Here is a 23,428-nt window from a genome sequence, read left to right as displayed (position 1 = left end):
GTCTGAGACTCTCTGGGTCTGGCTAAGCTTTATTCTGCAGAGCCCACAGCCAATCTTCCCTGGGAGTAGGGCCTCCAGCCCCTGCCTGCCTGCTCCTGGGGAGGAGGGTTCTTTGCCACAGCCCCTGTCGACCATGGTCCCAGAGGCACAGCACATAACCTTCAGCAGTGGAGGGGGGGAGGGAAGGAGACGAGGGTGGTCCAGGCCTGCCATGGCGGGGACCTGTTGACCACTAAGCATCATCCATTAAGGGTGAAGTTTACAGGTTAGCCAATTAACCTTTTACATCTCTAGTAAGCATGGCTTTGTAACTGAAGTAAAGCTTTCCATAAGTAGTAGTTTCATTGTGCAACTTAATTGCAAGCTCAGCATCCTAAGAATGAACTATAATCCACACCCTAGGAGTTTCTGAAAAAAGTGACAGGCTTCCAAATATTAACTAAACAAAATACATCTGCAGGGCCTCCTTTAGGGTGTAGCATCGAAACACAGTGTAAACCGAAGGAAAAAGATTCTCAGCTGCGTAGCAATACAAAAACAGTGGGGGAACTTAACTATAAATACAAAGAAACCCACATTAACATGAGGACACTGTAAGAACAGGATCAGTATCTCAGCTCTACTATACAACAGTAACACATTAGCAGCCAGTCAATCACACACCAGTATTAGGAAACCATAGCAGTTACTTGCTCTACAGCTGGGAATAAAAAAGTACCAAGCAGGGAAAGTACACTGATTGGCAGAACATTTTGAAATTGGAATGTGACAGGTTGGGAAACAGAAGGAGCCTTCTACAAGGAAACTTACGTAGGTAAGGGAATGAATGAAAAGGATTAAAAGCATCTGGACAGGATCTTGATAGAGAGATAAAGTTTATACCTAGTTTAGAACTGTTCAATATTGGTCATGACAAAGTTTCTTCTAGAAATACCTCAGGTAAAAAGATTCAGGACTGAACTATGCAGGTTTTTTTTAGAAACTATTTGTTCAGAATTGTTTGTAGAGGTGCAAATATTTGTTCAAAGAAAAATGACAGTGTTTCAACAATATGGGGGGGGGGATAGCTACATTTGGTAGAGGTGCATATCTGAGAAGCCCACATATGTATGTATAAAAATCTGAAAGTATAGTTGAAAAACAATTCTGCTTCCTTTAGTGCCTTTAGAGATTGCCTTTCTGAGATTTCTGTACATTTCCTTTCAAAAAGGCAGCACAAGTTCAAACACATGCTTCAAAATGACCTGTTGCTAAAAAGGCATATTTTAGTTAGTTTTACACAACAAAAATTATGAACAAATTATGAGATTTAGCTGAACATAATTTCAGTCTGGTTTTAATTGTGTATGATAATATGAGGCAGTTAAATTTTTAGATTTGATCAACCTTGTGAAGAACAAAATCCTAGATGACAAGTCAGTCTAAATACTCCAGTTAAAAAAAAAAAAAAAAAAAAAATCAGTAACAATTTCACAAAAATATTTTTTAAACCCACACAACTTATCCACTAGAAGTGATTGCTGAAGGTAAAACATTAGCTGACCAATACAGCTTCAATGTATCATATTTTACTTGGGATTGAGGGCAGGGATGTGAGAACCATATACTTATATAATGGCATTTGGCAGTGGAGTGTTTCAGATTAAACATATCTTCAGATTTAACATTTGACTCTTTTGTTGACATACTAGAAGACATAAAACAAATGTAACATCAAGTTACAAACCTTGACATTTCTTCACTCCTTTTTTCGTGAGACAAAAGCATGGAGTAAGAGGATGCAGAAGCAATCAACCTTATATTTCAAATATCTTAATAAAAATGTCCATTATAGTGTCTGTTTATATTTGTCATCAACTATTTGTTTTCACACAATACAATATAGAACTCAGTATATTAAGCTAAGGGTACAGGATACAGTCCAAATGCATAAGCACAGAAAGAATAGAGTTGTATGAAGAGCTCTGGATGACTTGAGAGTTTGTCTCTCCACAACAGAAGTTGGTCCAGTAAAAGATTATCTCACCTACTTTTTGTCTCTGTTTGCCAAATTTACATTTGAGATAGAAGCAAAACAATTTCACCTTAGATTTCAAGCAGGAGTAGGAGAGTAAATACAGAGCTGCCATTTGAAAGCCTTGAGAAATTAAAAAATATACTTTAATCTTTCTAGATTAAATGTCAGATTATTCTAACATGCAAAGCCTTTCTAAAAAAGTACTTTATGGGGTTTAAACACTGGTTTTCTTCCTAGCTTTATCTTATTTTCCTTCCAACTTCTAAACGAGGTCTATATTTTTTTACTCTATAGAGTTTGTTTGAGGGGAGGGTTGAGTATGGTTGTCTCTTTTGGCTCTTTTAAAATAAGTTAATACTTAAAACCCTTAATATTATGAATTAGTAAAATAAAGGCATTTAATATGAAAAGCTTGTGTTTTTTCTAGTATGTATGCTATTTAAATTCTCTATTATGAAATGCAGAACTATCTGCCTATACTGAAAAATGTTATAATTTAGAATTTTATGGAGGAAAAAAATCATCTTTTTTAAAACTATTAAAGCTGTGTATTAAAACTATTTTGATCTTTTTTAAAAAGGTGCAATTCAAGGAAAAAATTACCGGCTGGCATCAATGATATGGCTCTTACTTGAATTTTTACGATTCGTGTGGAGTTTGGCTGGAGGACACCGGACAAATAATATATTCTAAAAAATATGAGTTTCTTTTCTAGCGGAAAGGACACCAAATCTGCAACACCGTCAGTTTCAAATAGCAAGGTTCAGACATTTTCAGGCACTATACCTGTCACTAAGTCTCCCTCCCAAAAGCAATACAATCGGCATTTTCCTGTGTGCCTCTGTCCTTGACACTGTTGGGAAAGACACACAAAACAGAGAAACTGAACAATTACGCAGGGCAACAGGAAAACATTTCCTCCGCACGTTTACAAAGCACTGTTGTGTAGATTCAGCCTACAGCAGGGAATCCCCATTTTCAATTTTCAGTGCTCCAGAAAATGTTTGAGAAGCCAAACACTGCCATCCTGAGAAGAAGTTACTCATGTACTTTGAGATATTCCTTACTTTCATAGTTAGCCCATTTTTTCCCATTCAACTTTTGTCAGACTCTTCTTTCATACTTTAAATATCTGGTTCATTTAGAAGTCATTGTAAGCGCTGCCAGGACCTCACATCTTGAACCCTCTTCTGCCCCAGCTCTGATCCCTCTTGCACCTCAAGCTCCTTAGCCTTGGCCCCACCTCAGAGCCTGCACCTTCAACCAGAGCCCTCACTTCCTCCCACACTAACTCCTCTGCCCTAGCCTCAGCCAGAACTCACACCCCCCTGTCTCCGCAGGTTAAAGGGAGTGAAGGAAGTAGGGGGAAAGAAATGATGGGGGGGGGGGGTGTGCATGAAATGAGCAGTGGGGAGGGCCCTGGTGGAGTGTTTGGTTTTGTGGGATCAGAAAGTCGGCAACCCTACCTTTACCACATGGTCCAGAGCACTGATCACAGACAACATTTTTAAACGGTTAGATACAAACAGGGCAAGTCTCAAGGACCTACTTTGGGCCACACAGAGTCCTAAATCCACATGCAGAGCGGGCACTTCACATGGATCTCACCCTTCCCGTGTGGGAAGAAGGAGATTATCCATTACCATAGCACCTGCCTCCCCCACTGCTCAAAGTCAGGGCTATCTTCAGATGTGGAAATCAGTGTGGTAGAAGAGGACTGCATTGGACATGCAGGGGAAGAAATAAAATGCACGTCATGCTCATATCAGCCCCACAATGATTAGGCCCAAAGCTGCTTCTCTCCTTAAGCTATTTGTGCAGTACTGAACATTCCTCCAGGCACAGTCTCACCATGCCACCATGGCTGGACAAGTCCCCAGTCTCCATGACTACACCACCAGCGAGCACAGGGAAGAGTCATTTAAAATTACCCATTCATGAATTTTCCACAGAACCTACAAATATTTCCAGTGATTAGAAATTCACTGAAAATATAGTAATTTTAAAAAAATTACTCTTACCTCCCCCCACAGCTTTTCCGATTTTTCCAAAGAAGAGAATATCTTAATACCAAAATAGCTCTTCAGCTTTACCATTGTGCAATATGAATGTTTTTGTCTCTAAACCTCATTCATCAGGAAAGTTTGGTTACAACTCTCCCACTGAAATGCAAATAACCTAAGCAATTTTTGATCAACTGCTATAGAAAATTACTCTAATAGAAGAATTCTCATGGCTGTCTTACTTGTAAATAATATCCCATTCAATCCACTCAGATGTCTTCAGTCCTCTTTTTTCCTTTGTATATGTATTAGAGTAATGTTGTAGCAATGAAGGGTTGGTTGTTTAAGGGAAGGTAAAGGTAAGCAAGAGGTAAAAAAAAAAAAAAAATTATCCTGAATGAAATACTACTCATTGTTGCCAAAGAACAGACAATGAGTTGAGTGAAATCATGTCTAGTTTTGGCCTCCATACATTAGGAAAGATTTGAACATATTAAAAAGGGTACAGAGAAGAGCAACAAAAAATGATGCACAACAAGATGTAGAAACCTGACCTATGTGGAAAGGTTAAAAAAAACTGGATATATTTAGTCTTGAGAAAAGACTGATATTCTCATATAACCAAGGTCCTTTTTCAAGTTGGGCTCTCTAACAGTTATTCTAACTTTGCAGCAAAAATCACCCGCATTCCAATTCCAGTTTTGATCTACCAACTAGGTTATTTTTGCAAAAATCAGTGACAAGAACAGTGCAGTTTATACAGTGTGATCACCTGTTTCAATGGATGTTTTAAAAGAAAGATTACTAAAAGCTTAAACCCCATTCTGACTGAAAGAGTGGGTGCACATACTAGTCAATGGTAATTACTGAAGACCTTCAGTGTAAGGACGTAAGGACTGATACCATGGCATGATACATCTGATCGTAAAAAAAAAAAAAAGGAAGGCTCATGTTCAAACAGATTTGAGTTTCAGAAGTGTCATACTACTGTATTTTCCGGCGTATAAGACGACTTTTGATGTTAAAAAACATCCCCCAAAAATCGGGGGTCGTCTTATACGCCGGGTATACAGCTTTGTGGCTTTGCAAAGCCTCGGGGGAAGCCAGCGGCAGGGCATCCCAGGCGCGCCTGGGCTGCCCCGCCGCCGGAGCGTCCTCAGAGGCTTTGCTCCCGGTGTCCCTGGTCTGCTGGGGATCGTCTCCAGCAGACCAGGGACACCGGGAGCAAAGCCGGGGAGGCGGAGGGGCGCAAGACGAAACCCTATGTTTTAACTAAAAAATTAGGGGGTCATCTTATACGCCCAGTAGCCTTATACGCCGGAAAATACGGTACTCTTCTCTAGATCATCTTGAATGGATCAGTTTTTACTACTACAAACATCTTTTGTATTAACAAAGTAACTTGTTAATCCAACTTCGATACCTGAGAAAATACTGGAACAAATTATTGAACAATTTGTAACCATCTAGAGGATAATGAGGAATTGCAAACCTGTGTTTGTCAAGAACAAATCATTCCAGGCCAACCTAATTTCTTTCTTTAACATGGCTACTGGCCTAATGAATAGGGGCAAACTGAAAATGTGATAGATCTTGATTTACTAAGACTTTTGATGTACTCCCACATGATATTCTCGTGAGAAAACTAGAGAAATACAGTGTAGATAAAATTACTTGAAAATGGGTGAAAACTAGTTGAAAAGCTATATTTTTATAACTATAAAGTAGTTATCAATCCCTTGCTTTCAAGCAGCAGGAAACATATTTAATGAGGTTCCATAGGTGTAGGATGATTAGACATCCTGATATTAGGGGCTATACAATGGTCCGGTACTATTCATCGTTTTCATTAATAACTTGGATAATAAAGTAGAGATTATGCTTATAAAATATGCAGATGACACCAAGCTAGAATGGCATGCTAGCACTTTGAAGGACAGGATTAGAATTCAAAATAAGCTTTACAAATTAAGGAGCTTTTATGAAATCAAAATGAAATTCAGTAAAAGAAAAGTGTAAAGTACTACACAAAGAAAAAGCTCACATGTGCAACTACAAAATAGGGAATGACTGTTTAGGCAGCAGTACTGAAGAAAAGTATCTGCTGGTTCAAGTGGATTGCATATTCAATAGGAGTCAACAAACTGGTGGGGAAAAAGGCGAATATCCTTCTGAGGTCTATTAACAGGAGTGCCATGCGCAGGACACAGGAGGTAATTCTTCCACTCAGTACTGGTGAGGTCTCAGCTCAAGTACTGCGTGTAGTTTTGGTCTTCACACTTTAGGAAAGATGTGGACAAATTGACAAGGGTCCAGGGGACAGCAACAAAAATATGCAGTACAAGATTTAGAAACCTGACCTATGTAGAAAGGTTAAAAAAACTGGATATGTTTAAAAGCTTCAGATGGGTAGCAGAGTTAGTCTGTAATAGGAAAAACTTAAAAAACAATAAATAGTCTAGTAGCACCTTAAAGACTAACCAAACATATAGATGGTATCATGAGCTTTCGTGGGCACAACCCAATTCTTCAGATGACATGAGCATTGGAAGTCCAGATCCAAGAATATGTCTTGCAAAAAGGCTGCTGGGGGAAGAATTGGCAACTGTCTTCACATATGTTAAGAGCTGTTATAAAGAGGATTTAACCAATTGCTCTCCATAACCAATGAAAGTAGGACAAGAAGTAAATCAGCCTAATTTCCAGCAATCAAGGTTTAGGTTAGATATTAGTGAAAACTTTCCAGCCATAAAAAGACTGAAACAGGTTGCATACCGAGGCTGCAGTGTTCCTGTCGTTGGAGGATGTTAAAAACAGGTTAGAAAAACTACTATTAGGAATGGTCCTGGTCTACTTGGTCCTGCCTCAGCATGATGGGACTTACTAGATAATCTCTCTAAATCCCTGCCAGCCCTACATTTCTCTACAATTTTATAGTTAGCCTAGCCCCATCATACTGAGTTTAATCTATCTTTAATGAGCTCATGTTTCTTTTTTGTCCAGTGTTTCAAGTGTTACTGAAATGGGCATAGTGTCTTTTCATTGTAATAAATCAAAGGAACATTCTAATTTATATTAGAGCTCATCGAAAGAGGCTTGGTTTGTATGCCAGTTTGAGACTAATCTAGTATCTTGGGAACAGTGAACTACTGCTACAAAACCAGCAGAGGGAGCACAAATCATTATTTTATGAGTCACAATAGTCACTATTTTACTTCTGTAGAACTTCATCCAGAAGTATATGGTGCTTTTTGAAAGAAAAAAAAAGTGAAGTACTGAAGAACTGTCTCAAATATAATAACCTAAGACAAGACCAATTCACCCTCCGAACTTCAGAACGTCAAGGAGACATATTTTAGTCACACTAACCACTTTAAAAGGGTCATTTAAAAATGAGTCAGAGCAAGGAAATATAAAATGTGAGTAAAATGGCAATGCTAATGTTTAAGAATGGTCAACTCAACGGTCAATCACCCCTCTTCCCCTTGTGCTTTAGTTTTTCCAGGGTCAAACAATTCATTGACAGAGCTGGGAACAGAACCCATCCCTCCAACTCCTTTTCTGCACTCCATTCATCTGTAAAACCATGCTATTAAATATTCAGTCACAGCAAAGCGACATACTAGGCCAGATCCTCAGCTGGTGTAAGTCAGAATAGCTCTCTTATCTTCACTGAGCTATACTTTGGCCTACATTTCTGCGAAATGTTAGGAAGTGGGAATCACCCGTGTGAGGTCTTGTGGAAAGCACAACCCTCCCCCACAACCACTGACATCTAAAGGCAAGGGTCATTGAGTGCACAACTCATTTAACACCTCTGACTTGTGTTCCTCAATCTTCCACCAAGGCCTGGTCCCAGAAATGGGTCCTTCTGGGGGAATGGGGAGAGAGAAAGGAAACAGCATCAAATGGAACTAGAGAACTGGGAAGAATGAAATTTGACAGCCCTTTGTTTATAACTTGGATAAGCAATGAGTCTGACCATGGGCTAGAGACTTGAGTGACGGTAATAATAAATGGCTTATAGATATTTGAAGAGTGTAGACACCATGGACAGAGATGATTATAACAGAGGGGAGTGTGAATGGAAACAGCAGCATCAAAATGGGAAAATTTGGACAGGATGGCAGGAAAGTTTTTCCTGTTTATGAGCTTCATTAGTCAATGGAATAATCTGTACAGAGAGTCTTCCACAGGGGGCTGGGCAGGGAATGGTGCCAACACTTTCTGCCAGAAGAGGGTTTCAGGTTGCACATGCTCCAGAAACATGCTGACTCCCCATATTTCCTGGGCTCTACAGCCCATGTGGGCCTTCTGTAAAGCCCTCCAGTGGGACCAGGATCCCGTGAGTCCTGCAGGATCTGCTACCTTAATAAATGAGCAGGATTGAACAAGTGCTGCACAGGGCTCTAGGGGTACACATTTCCCACATAGGCTGCCTGTGCTGTGACCAACTTCAGGTTCATGCAGGGAGGTTCACTACTGCTGGCAGCTTGCACTGCTGCAACCAGTCTAAGTCGATTTTCTGCCTCTAGGGGCCTGTGTGGTCTGACCTAGAGCAATGAATCTGGCACAATAGCTCCAATTTAAAAATCTCTGGCCTTTAGGTGAATAAAGGCCTCCTAATTTCATTTTATAGCCAGTAAAACTAAATTTTCCAGGATACTGGTTTGCAAAGAGATTTTAATAATGTATCAAGTTTAAATTTAATAATTTACTTCTTTGTCAGTGTGCCATAGGAAATCTCTCAAATGCTACGTTCTCTCAGCTTTCACCATCTGCCATTAAAACAAGGCTTTCCTGATAGATTCCTTTGAGTCTGATGTGTTTTCTTCATCCACTTCAAGTTTTCAAAAACAAGTTGCTATTTGTTTCTAGCTAGAAAATATCTTCCCCAGTGGATGATAGAAGTCTGTCTCTCCCTCCCCGCTGCCGCCTCCAAACTCCAAGAATATCCTTCTACTAAAAAAGGATCAAGCCTGCAAATAAGTGTCTGTGGCTTTTATGCTTGCATTTTACTTGTCTCAGAGAAATTAGTTATGTGGCAGACTCTTAAAAAAAAAAGAGCAGGGGTTACAGATTTTAGGATCTGAGACAATGTATGTTTTCTGCAAAAGTAGTATCACTAAGTACACTTTTTATTCCCCATTTTTGCACATTTTTGTTGACTTATGTCTTAAATTGAGGTAGAACCTTTCCTCTAAAAGGATCTAAAAGCACTTTGCTGACACATGGGAACAGCTACAATCGAACTCAGCAGTGTAAGTACAGAAATATTGCACAACTCTTATTTAATTCTATTGATATTGCAAGATAGAATGCAGCTGGCCCAGATTTAAATGTATCCACGTCACATGTGGCACTCAAGAGTGCTGGTTTAGTAACTTGGGAGTAGTATCTTTAGTTGTCAGGATCAGGTCTTTTGTTTTAGGCCTTGTCCAAAAGTCAACAAGACACCAACTTGAGGTGCTGGTACTACACAGAGAAAGAAGATTGCTAATGTCAGGCAGGTTTTCTTTACGATCTCCCTCATCAGAGTACCCAACAAACCCAATGGTGGCAAATTCACAAGTCCACAGCCCACCATGGTACAACAGTGTTTACAAAAGGTTGAGGGTAGAGCCAAAGAGACAGAACTTACTACCATTTACAGTTTTTCTTCCTTTGGCAGAAACTGTCTCTACCGCTCTCTTTGAGCTCCTGTTTTAACAGCTGTTTTGGCCTTGTGGAGGCAAAGCTATACAAATGTGCTCTGGTTAATTAGACTTCTGCAAATTCCTGTGGAGACACACTTGTTTCGGTTTAGGTTAAATTGCTTCTCACTGACTTAAGATAAATTGAAATAAGCCTGAAGCAGAATGAGTGTCTACGCAACCTTTGCATCAGCTTAATTAAATTTAAAAATCACAGAAAATAAACTAGTAGAGTACTGCACGTAGACAAGCTCTTAGTTTCCATTTGTCCTTGTCATTCAGTGTTCTCCTCATTCATGCCTCCATATATTAGATAATACTTTTGGTTAGTTAATGAATATTTGTTATTTTATTGTAGTAGAGTCTAAATGCTACAGTCACAACCCAGAACACCACAATAATTAGCTGAATAGTTTCCATAAGATGAATCACAAAAGATGAATTACTTCAAAAACATAGCTTTTTCATGATGCCTTTTATGTGCTGTGCTCCCTCCATCCCTTTAAAGAGTCACTGTTAAGCAGTTTTTAAAATTGTGGTGCTCAGCACTGTTTGTGATTAAAACAAACATGAACAAGCTGATAACTATGTTCCCAGCATTGGTAGAATGAAAAGTCTCGCTTAAAAGCCTAATTTTCAGATCTGCTGCATACCTGCTGCTCCCTCTGAGGTCAGCTGATGCCATACTGAAAGTGGAACACCATCTAATATTTTGAAACTGGTTTTAGACAGGACTTTATGCTACAGTATTTCACACTTTTTGCCAGGTTTGTTTATTAAACCTCCACACAGTCTTCTGATTAACAATTTCCTTTGACGGAGCACATTCAGCTTTTCCCTCGGGTGTTCAGGGCTACTTAATGACACCAGCATGCCATTTGCTGCTTATGCTAGTCTTGTTTGTATCCAAGAGGCTGCCACCATAATGAAATAAAACCCTCTGGTATCCATCATTTCTAAAATTAACTGGTCTGTGTGTCACTTCACTTCATTTTAGGAGATAGGTTACGAACATGAAGATTTAATAAGTAATTTTGGTGAAAGAACAAGATTCCCCCCCCAAATATTCTAGTACAAGACGACTAGACATCTTAACATCTTCATACTACTTACTTACCTGCACCTGTCTGCCAGAACAAAATGCCTCTATATTTTAAGGGATACACAGTCTTCTGATTCACAAGTATAAGTTGCATTAAGTTAATGAAATTTGCATGTTCTTTTTGATATGCACATTCCCATGAATGAGCATTATGTTCTTATCTGGTAACTCAGTAGTTATCAGTTTCCAGTTTAAATTCTATGATATGCATAATGGGAAGATTTAAAAGTTTTAGATAAGAAATAAATACATTGAAACAACCAAAATATAAAATGACAATACTGACTACATCCTGCTATCCTTGCTGGCTAATAGTGATATGTGAAACCACAAACTTATTTTATATAAGCAACAAAGTTGCTGTGATCTGATAACCATGTTTCCCAGTCTAATTTCAAGGTATTAGTTCACTGTATATAGGCACCTGATTAGACTGACAGTATTTTCTAATAAAGTAGAGGTGTTTCACTGCCATGAATTTATAGACAAATCAGAATTTAATGTCAAACTAAGAATTTAAGTAGTACTTGTTTGGGGGGTTTGTCTGTTTTCTTTAGTTTTCCATTAAAACATAATTTCTTTAGTTTTCCATTGTTTATAGTACATTATAAACAGCCCTAACAGTCCCTCCACCCTCATAGCATGCAGAAAGAGAAGAGGGGGAAGAGAAATTATTTGCCATTTGTTTTTCAAAGACCGGTTGAACCTCTCTAATCTGACCACATCTGTGGTCCAGCATGATTTCATTTATGGGTATGGCCAAGTTTCCCGTAGTCTTATAAAGTTTGTTTACAGTCACCAGCCTCAGTGTTCTGCGCTGTTATTTAGCTCTAATTTGCCCCCAAATGACTTCTAACATCCCTGTAGGCAGTGGAAGTGTTGGTAATGCTGCTAGATAATATTGACCTTCCATGGTCTAGCATATTCTCTGGTTCAGCACCAGTCAGGTCCCAAGGTTGCCGGACTAGAAAGGTTCAACCTGAATGTGGAAAACATCAGTTCTCCTTCCCTCATCCTCTTCATCATCCATCCTGGGTTTTAAAAAAAAATGACTAAATGTTGCACCTGAGATGATAAATTTTAAACCATTCTGCAATCCTAAAATAACTCCTGTATGCACCATTCTATGGCATCAGAAGAGATCCAAAAAAGCACTTTACAACATTCACATAGCAGACAAGGTAGGACTATTATATCTGATCACTTAAGCAAATAGTATTTTTTTTCATCTACAGATGGAAAAGTGAGTTGGCTCTGCAATTTTTGGAAGGCTTTCCTGTCTTCCCATCTCTCTGTTAAGTGAAATGGATCAACTGAAAATGAGACTTGTGCACTTTGTTGAGATGAGTACCCATGGTTATTGTTAATATACTGGTCCATTACCCCTCAATATTAAGTCTTATAATCAGCTAGTCTATCAGTAGTCCCACTGGTTTATACTAAGGTTAATTTTATAGTTATTTGCTGCTTCTGGACCAAGTGATGCAGCACTGAAAGCAAGTTGTCTGGCATAGTGTGTTTCTACTGAGACTCACACTACCTCCCCAACAAAAACCACACCCCTTACACCAACGGAACTGCTATTTTCCATTAGACCCTCTCAATTTAGATCATGTGTGCTAATAAGGACCCACTCTAGAGTACTTTCACTCTTTTGGGAGAGATTATTTTCCACTAAAATTATTTGGATTATCAATAGTGTTTGCCAGAGATATCAAACAATAAGAGGTTCTTCAACCATGCCTGTTTAGAAGCCATTCACTGTTTAGAAGCACAGGCCATCTTCTCCATTTTGGTAATGAGTAGAAAAGGCTAAGGTGTTAAAATGTTATATATGCGTATCAATCATAGGCGTCCACCCAGGAAGTGCAACAAGCAACCTGTTAATATAGCTAGATATAACAACCGAACAGAAATTTCTAAGTGAGTGTTTTTCTAATTCATTTGCCATTGGTCTCCCAGATGGAATTTCATTTAAAATGTTTGAAGTGTTCTAATTATTTCACAAAAATTATTTTTGATGGAAAATTTCTACCTTTTGTTCCAAAAATTAAACAGCTTTTTCCCTGTTCCACTGCCTGGCATGTATCTCAAGACAAGCATTCAGAATTTCCCTTCCAGAGGAAAAAGAGAGAAAGATCTTAGAACTTTAAATAGCATGCACTTATCATACATAACTCCCTACTGAAAACAGCAATGTCCAAATAAAAATTTAATTTGGAACCCCCCTGAGTTAAGAAAACTGTGGCTGCTACTGTGCAGAAATTCTGCACTCACAGTCACATGCCAGTTGTACACTGTGTGTACCGTAGGCAAGGCCAGGGGCAGTTTGCCCATTCAAGGGGCTCCCAAGTCAAGTGGGTGTTGTGACCTGGCACACTGAGATGAGTACCCATGCAACACTACTCACCCAAATTTGGCCCAGCAGTTTTTCCATTATGACAGAGACACAGGCAGGCCAAATCTGAATGACTCCATGTTAAGTTAAAGCGGTTCAGACGTGCTTACCTTATGAAAAAGTATCTTCCTCTCCCCCACTTCTACTGTATAGAGAGAATGCTCTGCTACATCTGGGACTATGTACACCTATATTAAGTGGCTGAACTGGCAAGAGTATTCAGACTCAAGAAGCTCAAAGAAAAAAAATGAAGTTGCTGGAGGCAAAACTGTATTAGCCCAATGAATTTTCTCACAGTAATTTACCAAGGTGAGTCAAACTAAAGCAAGCCTCCTTTTGCACTGGGGCAGAATTGTGTGCATTACAGGCTGGCACCAACGGCGATATCTTTTCCTAGACAAACCTTTAAAATCTCTTATCACAATATGAAAACTTCCCTCCTTCAAGTTGTCAGAGCTGTATATACAAACCTCTCCAGGAGAAGACATGGGCACTACAGACCAGCGCGTAAAGCCATAGCTCCTAAAGTCATTAGAATACAAACAATCTCAGTTTTCCCCTTTTTTTTATTTTTAGTTTCTAGTCATCACAGTTTTCAAGCTGGTCTTCATAACGTGAAACAAGTGAAAGTGATTAAGTAATGCCTCCTCAATCTGCCTGAACCAATAGCTCCAAGTCATGGAATTTGCCCCATTCATCCAAATGTGGTCTTAACTCCAAAATGCAGTACTGTGTGTATCTGTGATATCATCCCAGCAGACAGCTCAAAGAGTGGCAAGAGAAGAATGCAGTAATCGCAGCCCTCCTAGGTAAACATTCCCTGATATTCCCCACTCATCACCTCTGTGAAACCTACTCATATCAAGCCAATTTTCCCCATGCTCACCATCTTGCTGGAAGCAGGAGGGTGCATGAGGGCTTTTAACTCCTGGAGTAATGGGAAGGTCTCTTCCTTACGAGTGGTATCCCTGGCCACTACCCCTGCTTTACTATTATGGGGGGCGGTGAGGCAAGATCTTGTGGACAAAGCCGTGGACTGAGCATTGAGAACCAGAAGTTCTGTTCCTGTCTTGGCCATAGGACAATTACTAGTTTTAGCACTACTGAACTACCAAGTCCCAACCAAGATTAGGCCCCAGGTGTAGTCAGAGTCTCTGGCACAGCAACGTGATTGTCTGAACCAAGTGACAGGGAGGATGGGAGAGGAAACAGAAGAATCAAGAAGAGATATAAATTGCCCATGGTCTGACAGCAAGTTAGTGCAGAGCCCACGGTGCACCCAAGGAAAGGCTGTTATCACTACTTTAAGTCAGGGGTGCAAACACAAAATACACAGTTTTATCATCAGCGCCCCTGCTCTAAATTGTTCTTGCACCCCTGGTGCAGCATACTCGCTACTCCATGCCGCAGGCACGGTGTGGCTGGAGGAGGAGAAAGACATTTCATTCTACAGACCCCTCTCAGACAGCTAGTCCCGGAGACAGTCTGGCCAGCCTCCACTACTGCCCTGCTTCTCCATCACTGCTTCCTGCCCAAAGGAGGCAACGTTCACGCACTACACTTGAGGCTGGGCTGTGCCTCAGTTTCCCCCCTCTAAATGGCAGGTAACAGGCAGGGCTTGGCAACAAAAGGGAAGGGAAGTGCTGCTGTAAGGCTGGAACGAGGCAAGGTTCTGCAAGCAGGAGCCTGCACAGTCCTCCAAGGTCAAGGGTCGCCCAGCTCTTCATCTGCATGAGGTGGTGGGTTACAGCCTTAGCTTAGCCCTGCCCGCCTGGCGCTTGCGCTCTGGGCTCTAGGGACAGACACAGCAGCGCGAACAACGGCAGCAGGCCAGGCTGGAAGATGAGGCGGCTCCTTTAAGAGCCCATCCCGGGGGAGCCGCTGCCATAGCAGTGCAGCCTCGCGAGCCGTGCCCGGCCCCAGGCCCACGAGACAGGCAGGGCCCCGGGCTTGGGAGCGCGCGGCTCAGCAGCAACTTTCTCCCCGAGCCCCGCCCCGCTGAGCCCTGCGCCAGAAATATCCCGGCTTAATGGCGAGCCCGCCTCAATCCACTTAGCAGACTGAGCCCGGAGCCCTGCGGGCTGCAAGGCAGGGGTGCGAGGCCTGCCCAGCTGCAGCCTGCGGCCGGTGGATTGCTCGCCTGGCCCCAAGAGCTGCTGTTTCTCGGCTGGCCTCCAGGCGTGGCTGGCAGGGGGAGCGGGGCAGCTGCAGCCCAGCCCCCGGGGGGGCGCTGCGAGGCCGAGCACGGCCCCTCCGCAAGGGGATCAAAGCGCGGGGGCCTCAGCCAGGAAGGAGAAGCCGCTCTGGGAATAGGGATCGTTCCGGAGCTGGGACAGCGCAGGGGAGGGAGGCTCAAGAGCAGCCGCGCGTAGCCTGGCGTAACCCGCCTCCCCCGTGGACAACAAGCCGCCCTGAGCAGCTCGAGGAGCGGAGGACGCGCCTGGGGGCTTAGTCCAGGGCGGTAGCTGCGCCCGAGTCCCGTGGCCTGCCCGAGGGCGATGGGGCTGGGCTCGCACTAGCCCACCCCGGCAGCGGGAGGTCAGGGGGCCTTTGCGTCGCCCCCCGAACCCCGGCTTTGCCCTGACTCGTGTGGGAAGCGCCGCCTGCTCCCGTCACCGACTTGCCAGAGGCTCCCGCGGGGAGCAGCCGCCACGTGCAGCGGGGACAAGAGTTTGTTCCCCCCCGGCAAGCGGCCACGCTCGGCTTTGTGCCCCTGCTTCTACAGCAGCCACCCCCCTGGGACGCTCTTTGAAATCACACGCGCCAAGGGGAAGCGAATCCCCATCGCTTCCCGGCCAGGGTACAATGTGGAGTTGAAACAGCTTCGCCTGGGCAGCAGGCTACGCTCTCTGGAGCCTGCCCCGCCGGCAGGGAGCGCGCTAATTAAGTCCAGGGATATTTAATTCACTGGAAAACCCATGAAGCCGGGGAGGTCAGAACTGCTCAGGATTTAGTGCTAGGCTGGCTCATCTCCAACAGCATCCCCTGCCCCTCTAGTTCTCTGGGGAGGGGGCGGGGGAGTGGATATATTCACACCCCGCAACTGAGAGCGGACCACTGAGAGCGGACCAAGCGCTATTTCACGTCTCCCCGGCTGTGTCCAGACTCAGGGTTTTTTCCCGAAAAAGTAGCCTTTTTCCAAAAAAACTTCACCTGTGTCTAGACTGCAGCCGCATTCTTTTGAAATTAAATCGAAAGAACACAGCTTTTCTTTCAACGGTGGTAAACCTCATTTTACGAGGAAGAACGCCTTTTTTCAAAAGTGCTCTTTCGAAAAGAGGCGTTCTTGAATGCAAACAGGGGTTTTTCAAAAGAGAGCATCCAGACTGCCTTTCGAAAAAGCGGCTTGCTTTTTCGAAAGTTCCGCTTGCAGTCTAGATGCTCTTTTTCGAAAGAGGCTTGCAGTCTAGATGCTCTTTTTCGAAAGAGGCTTTTTCAAAAGTATCTTTCGAAAAAGCCTCTTTCGAAACAGGCTTGCAGTCTAGACATAACCCCCTTGTCAGAGCAACTACGAAACACCCTAGGGGCACGTTTAAACTATATTCCTCTTTCGAAAGAGGAGTGTAGTTTAGACATAGCCTGCTGCTGGCGTCCTGGTCATGCAATAAAGTGTCCCTGAACGTGCCGTGGTTGGTGTATGAATCAGTAAGCAATTAGAGATGTCAGTTAAAGACTAAGTTGTGTGGGCGGAGAGAGAAAAGCCCACTCTGCCAAGGCTCAAGTGTATAAATATAAAGAACCAAAAATGTGTCCGACTACAAGCAGCCCATTGTGTTGCACGGGCAGCGCGAAGTGGGCTCCTAAGTGATGCATGCTTTGCCCACTCCGCGCAACACACACAACTACTATTTCCAAAAGTCGCGCCAGCGCATTGTCTCAGCTCTTGCTAGTCCTCAATGCCTGTGTTACCTAAAAATCTCGCGCAATTAAACCGCTTTCCCTGCGCGGTAAGCAGCACAGGATTAATTACCGCTTACCGTCAGTCAAAAGCCGCGGAAAGGAAGAACAAATCTCCTAGATCAGCCCGTTTGTACCGCAACTAACCACAGCTGGGAAGGTGGCCACCTGCCAATGTTTACTGACCCTCTGAGAACCATTTTGCTTAGCTGAGGGAGAGGGAGCTTTGCACACTGACACCGGGGCCCCCGAAAGCTGCTCCAGCTTCCCTGGCTGTACCCACTTCACTGCAGCCTTAGACACCGCACACACCGGCCAGTATCGGAGCGCAGGCGAGACAGATTCCAATGGGCTCCCCTCGAAGTACCAAGCCGCGCTCCGCGATGGGCCGGTACCCACGGCGTGCACTCCCCGGACACACTCAGCTCTCCAGAGAGTTGGAGGGTGGGTCAGGGGGGAAAAGCAGCATCTCCTTCAGTTTGCTGAACCCCGTGCAGGCGCTGCCCCGCGTCATGGCGTGCCCCAAGCAGCCCCAGTCACAGGGGGCTGCCCGGGGCTCCGGAGCGCTTCTGGCTGGGCGCAAAGCTTGAGGCACAAGGAGTTCAGAGCGGGACCTGGCTCCTGTGCCCACCCGCAGTTGTCCCGGCTACATTCCCCGCCCCGGCACTGTCTGTGTCCCGCCAGAGAGCCCTGGGAAGGACAGTGCCTCCGCACACCACTGGCCCCCGCCAGGCAGCGGCACGGCACTAGGTCTGGGGCGCAGGCTACGGAGAGCGCAGCTGCTTTTCCGGGATCACCCTACGGCCAATGCACTGACAGACCGTGGGAGAGGAGACCCAAAGAGACCCCCCCGGCAGCTCTTACTTTTCGTGCTTTGCGTTTTCCTCGATGGCGCCCAGGGTCAGCGGGCCCGGCCCCGCCGGGAGGATGCCCTGTTGCAGCCGGCATGTGGCCAGGTGGCGGTGATGCTCGTCCTGCAGGAAGGCGTTTTCGCGGTACAACTTGGCCACTTGCTGCTCCAGCTCGTCGATCCTCCGCTTCTGCTTCTCCAGCAGCTCCTGCTGCGTCTCGATGATCTTGTTCAGCTCCTTGAGGTACTCCGCCGCCTTGCTGGGGTTCTCCGCCGGGCTCTCCATGGCCTGGCTGGCCGCCGACCCGACCCGCCCTGCCCAGCCCCGAGCGGCTTCGGGAAGGGGCGGGAGGCGCTGGCCGGGCGGCTCCGCCGAGAACTTGAGCCTGGGAGGGGGAGGCGCACAGCCCCCCGGCAGGGCCACTCCTCGCCGGCAGCCCGCAGCTAGGGATGCCCAGGAGAGCGCGAAAGCGGCGCGCAGCGGCTCCGGCTCCGGGCCGCCATTGCTGGAGCTCGGCTTCCTCCGCCGGGTCCGGAGCGAGGGGACGGAGCCGGCCGGGGCTGCAGCAGGAGCCGCCGCGCCGCGTCCCCCGCCACCGGGAGCGGGCTCAGCCTGTGGCCGGCGGGCCCCGGGCAGCCGCCTCCCGAGAGCAGGCGCCGGGTGCGCCCGCTGGCCGCTCTGCGCGCAGCCCGAGCCGCTCTGCGCCTGATGCGCTTTAAGTAGCAGCAGCTGCCTGCGCCGGCGGCCGCGCGGAGTTTGCAAAGTGGCGGCTCGGGGGCCGCGGGGCCGGTCGCATCCCAGCGCTGCCCTGCCGGGCTCCGCCGCCTCCCTCCGCTGGGCGCGCCCGGGCGCGGAGGAGGGTCAGCCGGCGAGGGGCGGCCCAGCGGGGAGCCGGGCCGCAGGGCGCACGGCCGGGAGGAAGATGCTACTGGCCCGAGGGGCGGCAGCCAGGCACCTCCTCTGCGCCGTCCCCTTTCGGGAACAGGCTGCGCCCAGCCCAGGGGGGCGAGGGGAGCAGGTGGCGCCCCGCGGCCGAGGGAGAGCGCTCAGGAGAAGTGTCCGCTCCACGCACGTAGGGAGGGGAGCCCAGGTGGACACCTCGATTCGGGGGGTGCCTTTCACCAGACACTCCCGCCCCACCCCCAGCGAGCTGGGAAGCAAAGAGTTTACAACTGGGGTGGAGGAGGGGGAGGAGTCTTCTTTGTATTTGCGGGATCCTTCCCACGCTCCTGCCCAGCACTCACCCCTGCTGACCCTGCCCAGGCGGGGAGCAGCTGGGAGCCTTGCTCTTTTAATAACTCTGCTCTGCCACTCCTGGCTTAAAGGCGGCCCGGAGATTTCCTAAGGCCACGCGGCATTTTTAGAACCATCGGCCCAGGCATCCGCGATGCAGGTTGATGGGAGACCTGGCGAAGGAGTCGGCTTCCTGCTGGGCCGCGGGAGGGATTCCTAGTCACATAGCACCAGCGTGCTCAGAGAGGGGAGCTCTTTCCCAGCCTGCCTGAAGTCAGACTTGCTCGGGGTTCTGCAGTGTACCAAAGAGACAGCCTGCTTGACATTTCCAACCTCTCGGGGTGGAAACACAGGGGCCTGTCAAGGTTGTACCAGGCTGCAGAAAGTTATTAGGAATCAGGTTTCTCCCTGTCTCATGGCTAACGCCAGGAGAATGGATGCAGAGTGCTCAGAAAAAAAGAAGGGCTCCTAAAAAAGTGCCTGTGGGATGGAGCAAGGAGAAAGACGATTGAAATGTGAGGAAACTGTTTCCTTTGGCACTCCTTCCTCTCCTATTATTTCCCTTCCATCATCTCCTTCCTCTCCCCTCCCCTCCAACTTTAAGTTTTCAATATCTCTAAATCGTGTAGCTGATCCCCTTCTTTGCAGAGTCAGCTCTTCTGGAGGCAGCTTTCCCTCTTCTTTGCCTCTGGAGCATGGTTGATTCAGCAAAGTGGAAACCAGAGGGCTACTGGCAGCTATGGCTACTATCCTAGGCAGAGATATCGGAGGGCTCCCCTTATCTACTCACTCAGTAGCTGAATTGTTTTTCTAGCAGTTTATTTTGGTAGTATCAAATATTAAATACAGGGACATACCTCATCCACCTACAGTGTTGGGCTCATTCAGATATCTTTTCCCATCTCCCAAGGACAACTGACTTCTGAACATATAAAGGGGGGAAATACTGAAATGAAAAGATTCCTCCCTGTAATTAGAATAAGCATATTCAAACTTTTATTTCAAAGGTATGTGAATAATCAAGTCTCCATTTAATTTGATTTCTCACCGAATGAAATCAATAGGCAGCAGGTTTAAAACAAACAAAAGGAAGGTTTCTTCACTCAGCGCACAGTCAACCTCTGGAACTCCTCGCCAGAGGATGTGGTGAAGGCTAGGACTTTTAAAAGGGTTCAAAAAAGTTGTATCACATTGAGAAAAAGTGTACAATTTTCAGACAAAATGCTGAGGAGATGTCAAACACGAAGAAGATCCCAACACATAATATTAATAGTTGGGATTGGTCCTGCCTTGTGCAGGAGGCTGGACTTGATGATCTCCTAAGATCTCTTGCAGCTCTGTGATTCTATGAATTGATGCAGCCAGCTTATTTATCACAGGGTTAAATGGAGCAGTTAAGGGAGTGGGAAAATTCATATATGCATAATAAAATGCAAACTAGGACACCCAAAATTCATTAGTGTAGCTGTATACATTAAAGGCTTATTAAGTATTTCACATGCGGAACCACACCAGCCATTAGTACAACTAGTATCTGCTTAAAAGATTTTTCTGGTAGGTAGAGTTTCATGTGGCCCTGGCAGCTTTGGCATAAGTGACACAAAACATGATTGAAAGAAACATTTTCCTCTTCCTGGAGTTACTATTTTCATTTCTTCCACAGGAAAAAAAACCCACACAAGTCCCTCATTTCTTCAATTACAGAGCTAGGTTATGTTTACATGACTAGTCCCCCTTTAAGATAAGCCAGAGGAATAATAAGCTAAATCAGAAAGGTCCCAGCTGTCTGTCAGGAGCCTCTCCCTTCTCTGAGAGGATACCAGTACTTTATCTAGCCTCATGAGTTCATTAACAAGCTAATGAGGTCTGCCTGTCAGTCAGAAGTCCAGCTGCTTTTTCTCACCCACACTAGGCAGGGAGGAACTCACACCCACCCAACAGGAATTCTACTCCCAGGGACCCACCAGCTGTCAATCCCCAGAGCCCCCCAAAAAACAAAAGCTGTTTTCCTAGTCTCCCACTAGTGTCCTCCTGATATACTTCTGATTAAGAATAGCTTAGTGTCTCTATAGGGAATTGATTCTTTCCTTGATTCCCAAGGGCCTGCATACCTGCATCATGTTGGATACCTTAAGAAACTTGCATACTCAGAAAATAAGCACAGGAATTGAATCGATAACACATTCAGGTTCCATGCCAATGTGAGGCAGGCGCAAGCGGTTTGTTCCAAAAGATCCTGTTGTACTGAGACTTGCCCTGGTAGGACAATAAAGGGAATTGAAGCCCAGCCTGTTTAAACATGGAAGCTACAGACATGGCATTGTGAAATAGCATTTGTAACTTTATAATCTTGGGATAAAACCCTGTCCAGTCTCATAAACTAATCAGGGCCTGGTCAGTTCTTGCATGGGAAAGCGCAGGGAAAACTTGCATCCTGTAGGAAATATTGTTGATCATTTTAGGAGGTGGACTTTTCCCTCCTAGCCAGTAATGAAAAAATACTCTCTCAGAGTGAGGAGTCACTGTGCTTTCAGTTGAGTTGTGTAATACCAACAGCTTGACCTGTTACGCTCAAGCAAGCCAATGGCAATATTTGCAAGACACATCTACACTAGCAGATTCATCACTAGACCCAACCACATCAGCCACCAAATCAGAGGCTTATTTAACTGCACATCCACTAATGTGATCTATGCCATCAAATGCCCGTAATGCCCCCACTGCCATGTATAGTGGTCAAACTGGACAGTCTCTACGGGAAAGACTTAATGGACACAAATCAGATATCCGAAAAGGCAGTACACAGAAACCTGCTGGAGAACACTTTAATCTGCCTGAACACGCATTAATGGATCTCCAAGTCACCGTATTGTTTCATGCCAATTCCACAAGCCAAATATACATGGAAGGATTGGAACTTAACTTCATTTACAAGTTTAATTCTTATGCAAAGGGAATGAACAGGGACATCTGCTGGCTAGCACACTACCTTCCACATCCTAATGACTTAACACCAACCAAACAATGGAGGTGCTAATTGTTCTTATCAGCCTCTTGTAACTACTTGAACCATCTACTCACTGTCTCTCTCTCTGTGTCTCTTTTCCCCCTCCTTTTCTCTCTTTTTTCCCTCCTCTCCACCCCCGTCCCTTATTTATTCTTGGATCTGGACTTCCAATACTCCAGTCATCTGAAGTGGGTTTTGCTCCTGAAAGCTATAGATACCATCTACATGTTTTGTTAGTCTTTAAGGTGCTACTAGAGTATTTGTTGTTTTTTAAGTTTTTCCTGTTATAGACTAACTTGGCTATCCCTCTGAAACTGTTTGCAATAGTAAAGGTGTTAAATCCCATACCTTGGCTAAATAGTGATGGAATGATCCAGAACAGGAAAACATCATTATTAATATAATTCCTCATTTTCTTGCCTTGAGTGTTTATCCTATACCTGGTTCTCAGGGTGCATCTAGACTACATTCCTCTTTCGAAAGAGGAATGTAAATGAAGGAAATAAAAAATGCAAATGAAGCACAGAATTACAAATTTCGTGCTTCATTTGCATAATCATGTCCGATTGCTTTTTCAAAAAAGGTTATTTAAAAAAAAAGCAGTTCTTTTTTCGAAAGAACCTGTAAACCTAATTTTTTCAGGAATAAGGGTTCTTTCGAAAAAGGGTTTTTCTTCTGAAAGAACCATGTCTAGACTGCTTTTCTTAATAACCTTTTTCAAAAAAGCAATCAGATGCAATTATGCAAATGAAGCGCACGATTTGTAAATCTGCACCTCATTTCCATTTTTATTTCCTTCATTTACATTCCTCTTTCGAAAGAGGAATGTAGTCTAGAGGCAACTTCAGTGTATGATTATGAGGAAAGGATGATGTTATGACTTCGGCAACAAATTGGATTCAGGAGATGAGTTCCATTACTGAATCTATTACAGATAAACTTCCTATGAGACCTTGGGGGGAGGGGAGAATACGTGCCTCAGTTTCCTCATATGTAGAACAGCAATATTTCTTCTCTCCTGTCCACTTAGACTATAAGTTCTTTGGAGAAAGGATTATCTCTATTTATATTTGTAAAGCCCTCTAGCGTAATGTTTTTTCTGACCATGGCTGGGGCCCTCTAAATACTACTATAATATTAATAATTTACTAAAGCCAGTTGAAAACTTCATGAAATTCAAATTTTGAAAAATATTTGTTTTGATACAGAACAAAAAAAATTGAAAAG

The 23,428-nt window shown here is 44.6% G+C and overlaps 1 protein-coding gene across 6 annotated transcripts in view; it reads right to left on the bottom strand.

Moving 5' to 3' along the window:
- Positions 1-19,100, bottom strand: part of IQSEC1 (IQ motif and Sec7 domain ArfGEF 1) — a 616,154-nt gene extending 597,054 nt beyond the window's left edge. For 2 of the 6 annotated variants that reach the window (XM_075939722.2, XM_075939725.2), the window contains exon 1: positions 17,975-19,087. In XM_075939722.2, the coding sequence (XP_075795837.2) occupies positions 17,975-18,246 (272 nt within the window). In that variant the 5' untranslated portion in view covers positions 18,247-19,087. Of the gene's footprint in view, positions 1-17,974 lie in introns of all 6 variants that reach the window. The other 4 variants (XM_075939730.2, XM_075939719.2, XM_075939720.2 and 1 more) reach the window with 4 other exon arrangements.
- Positions 19,101-23,428: the final 4,328 nt, after the last annotated feature.

Source organism: Pelodiscus sinensis, chromosome 11 (genome assembly GCF_052426305.1).
Source record: "Pelodiscus sinensis isolate ZL-2025 chromosome 11, ASM5242630v1, whole genome shotgun sequence".
In the NCBI taxonomy this organism is placed as follows: Eukaryota; Metazoa; Chordata; order Testudines; family Trionychidae; genus Pelodiscus; species Pelodiscus sinensis.
Note: the sequence above shows the minus strand (reverse complement) of the source record. Positions and strands in the feature narration are given on the sequence as shown.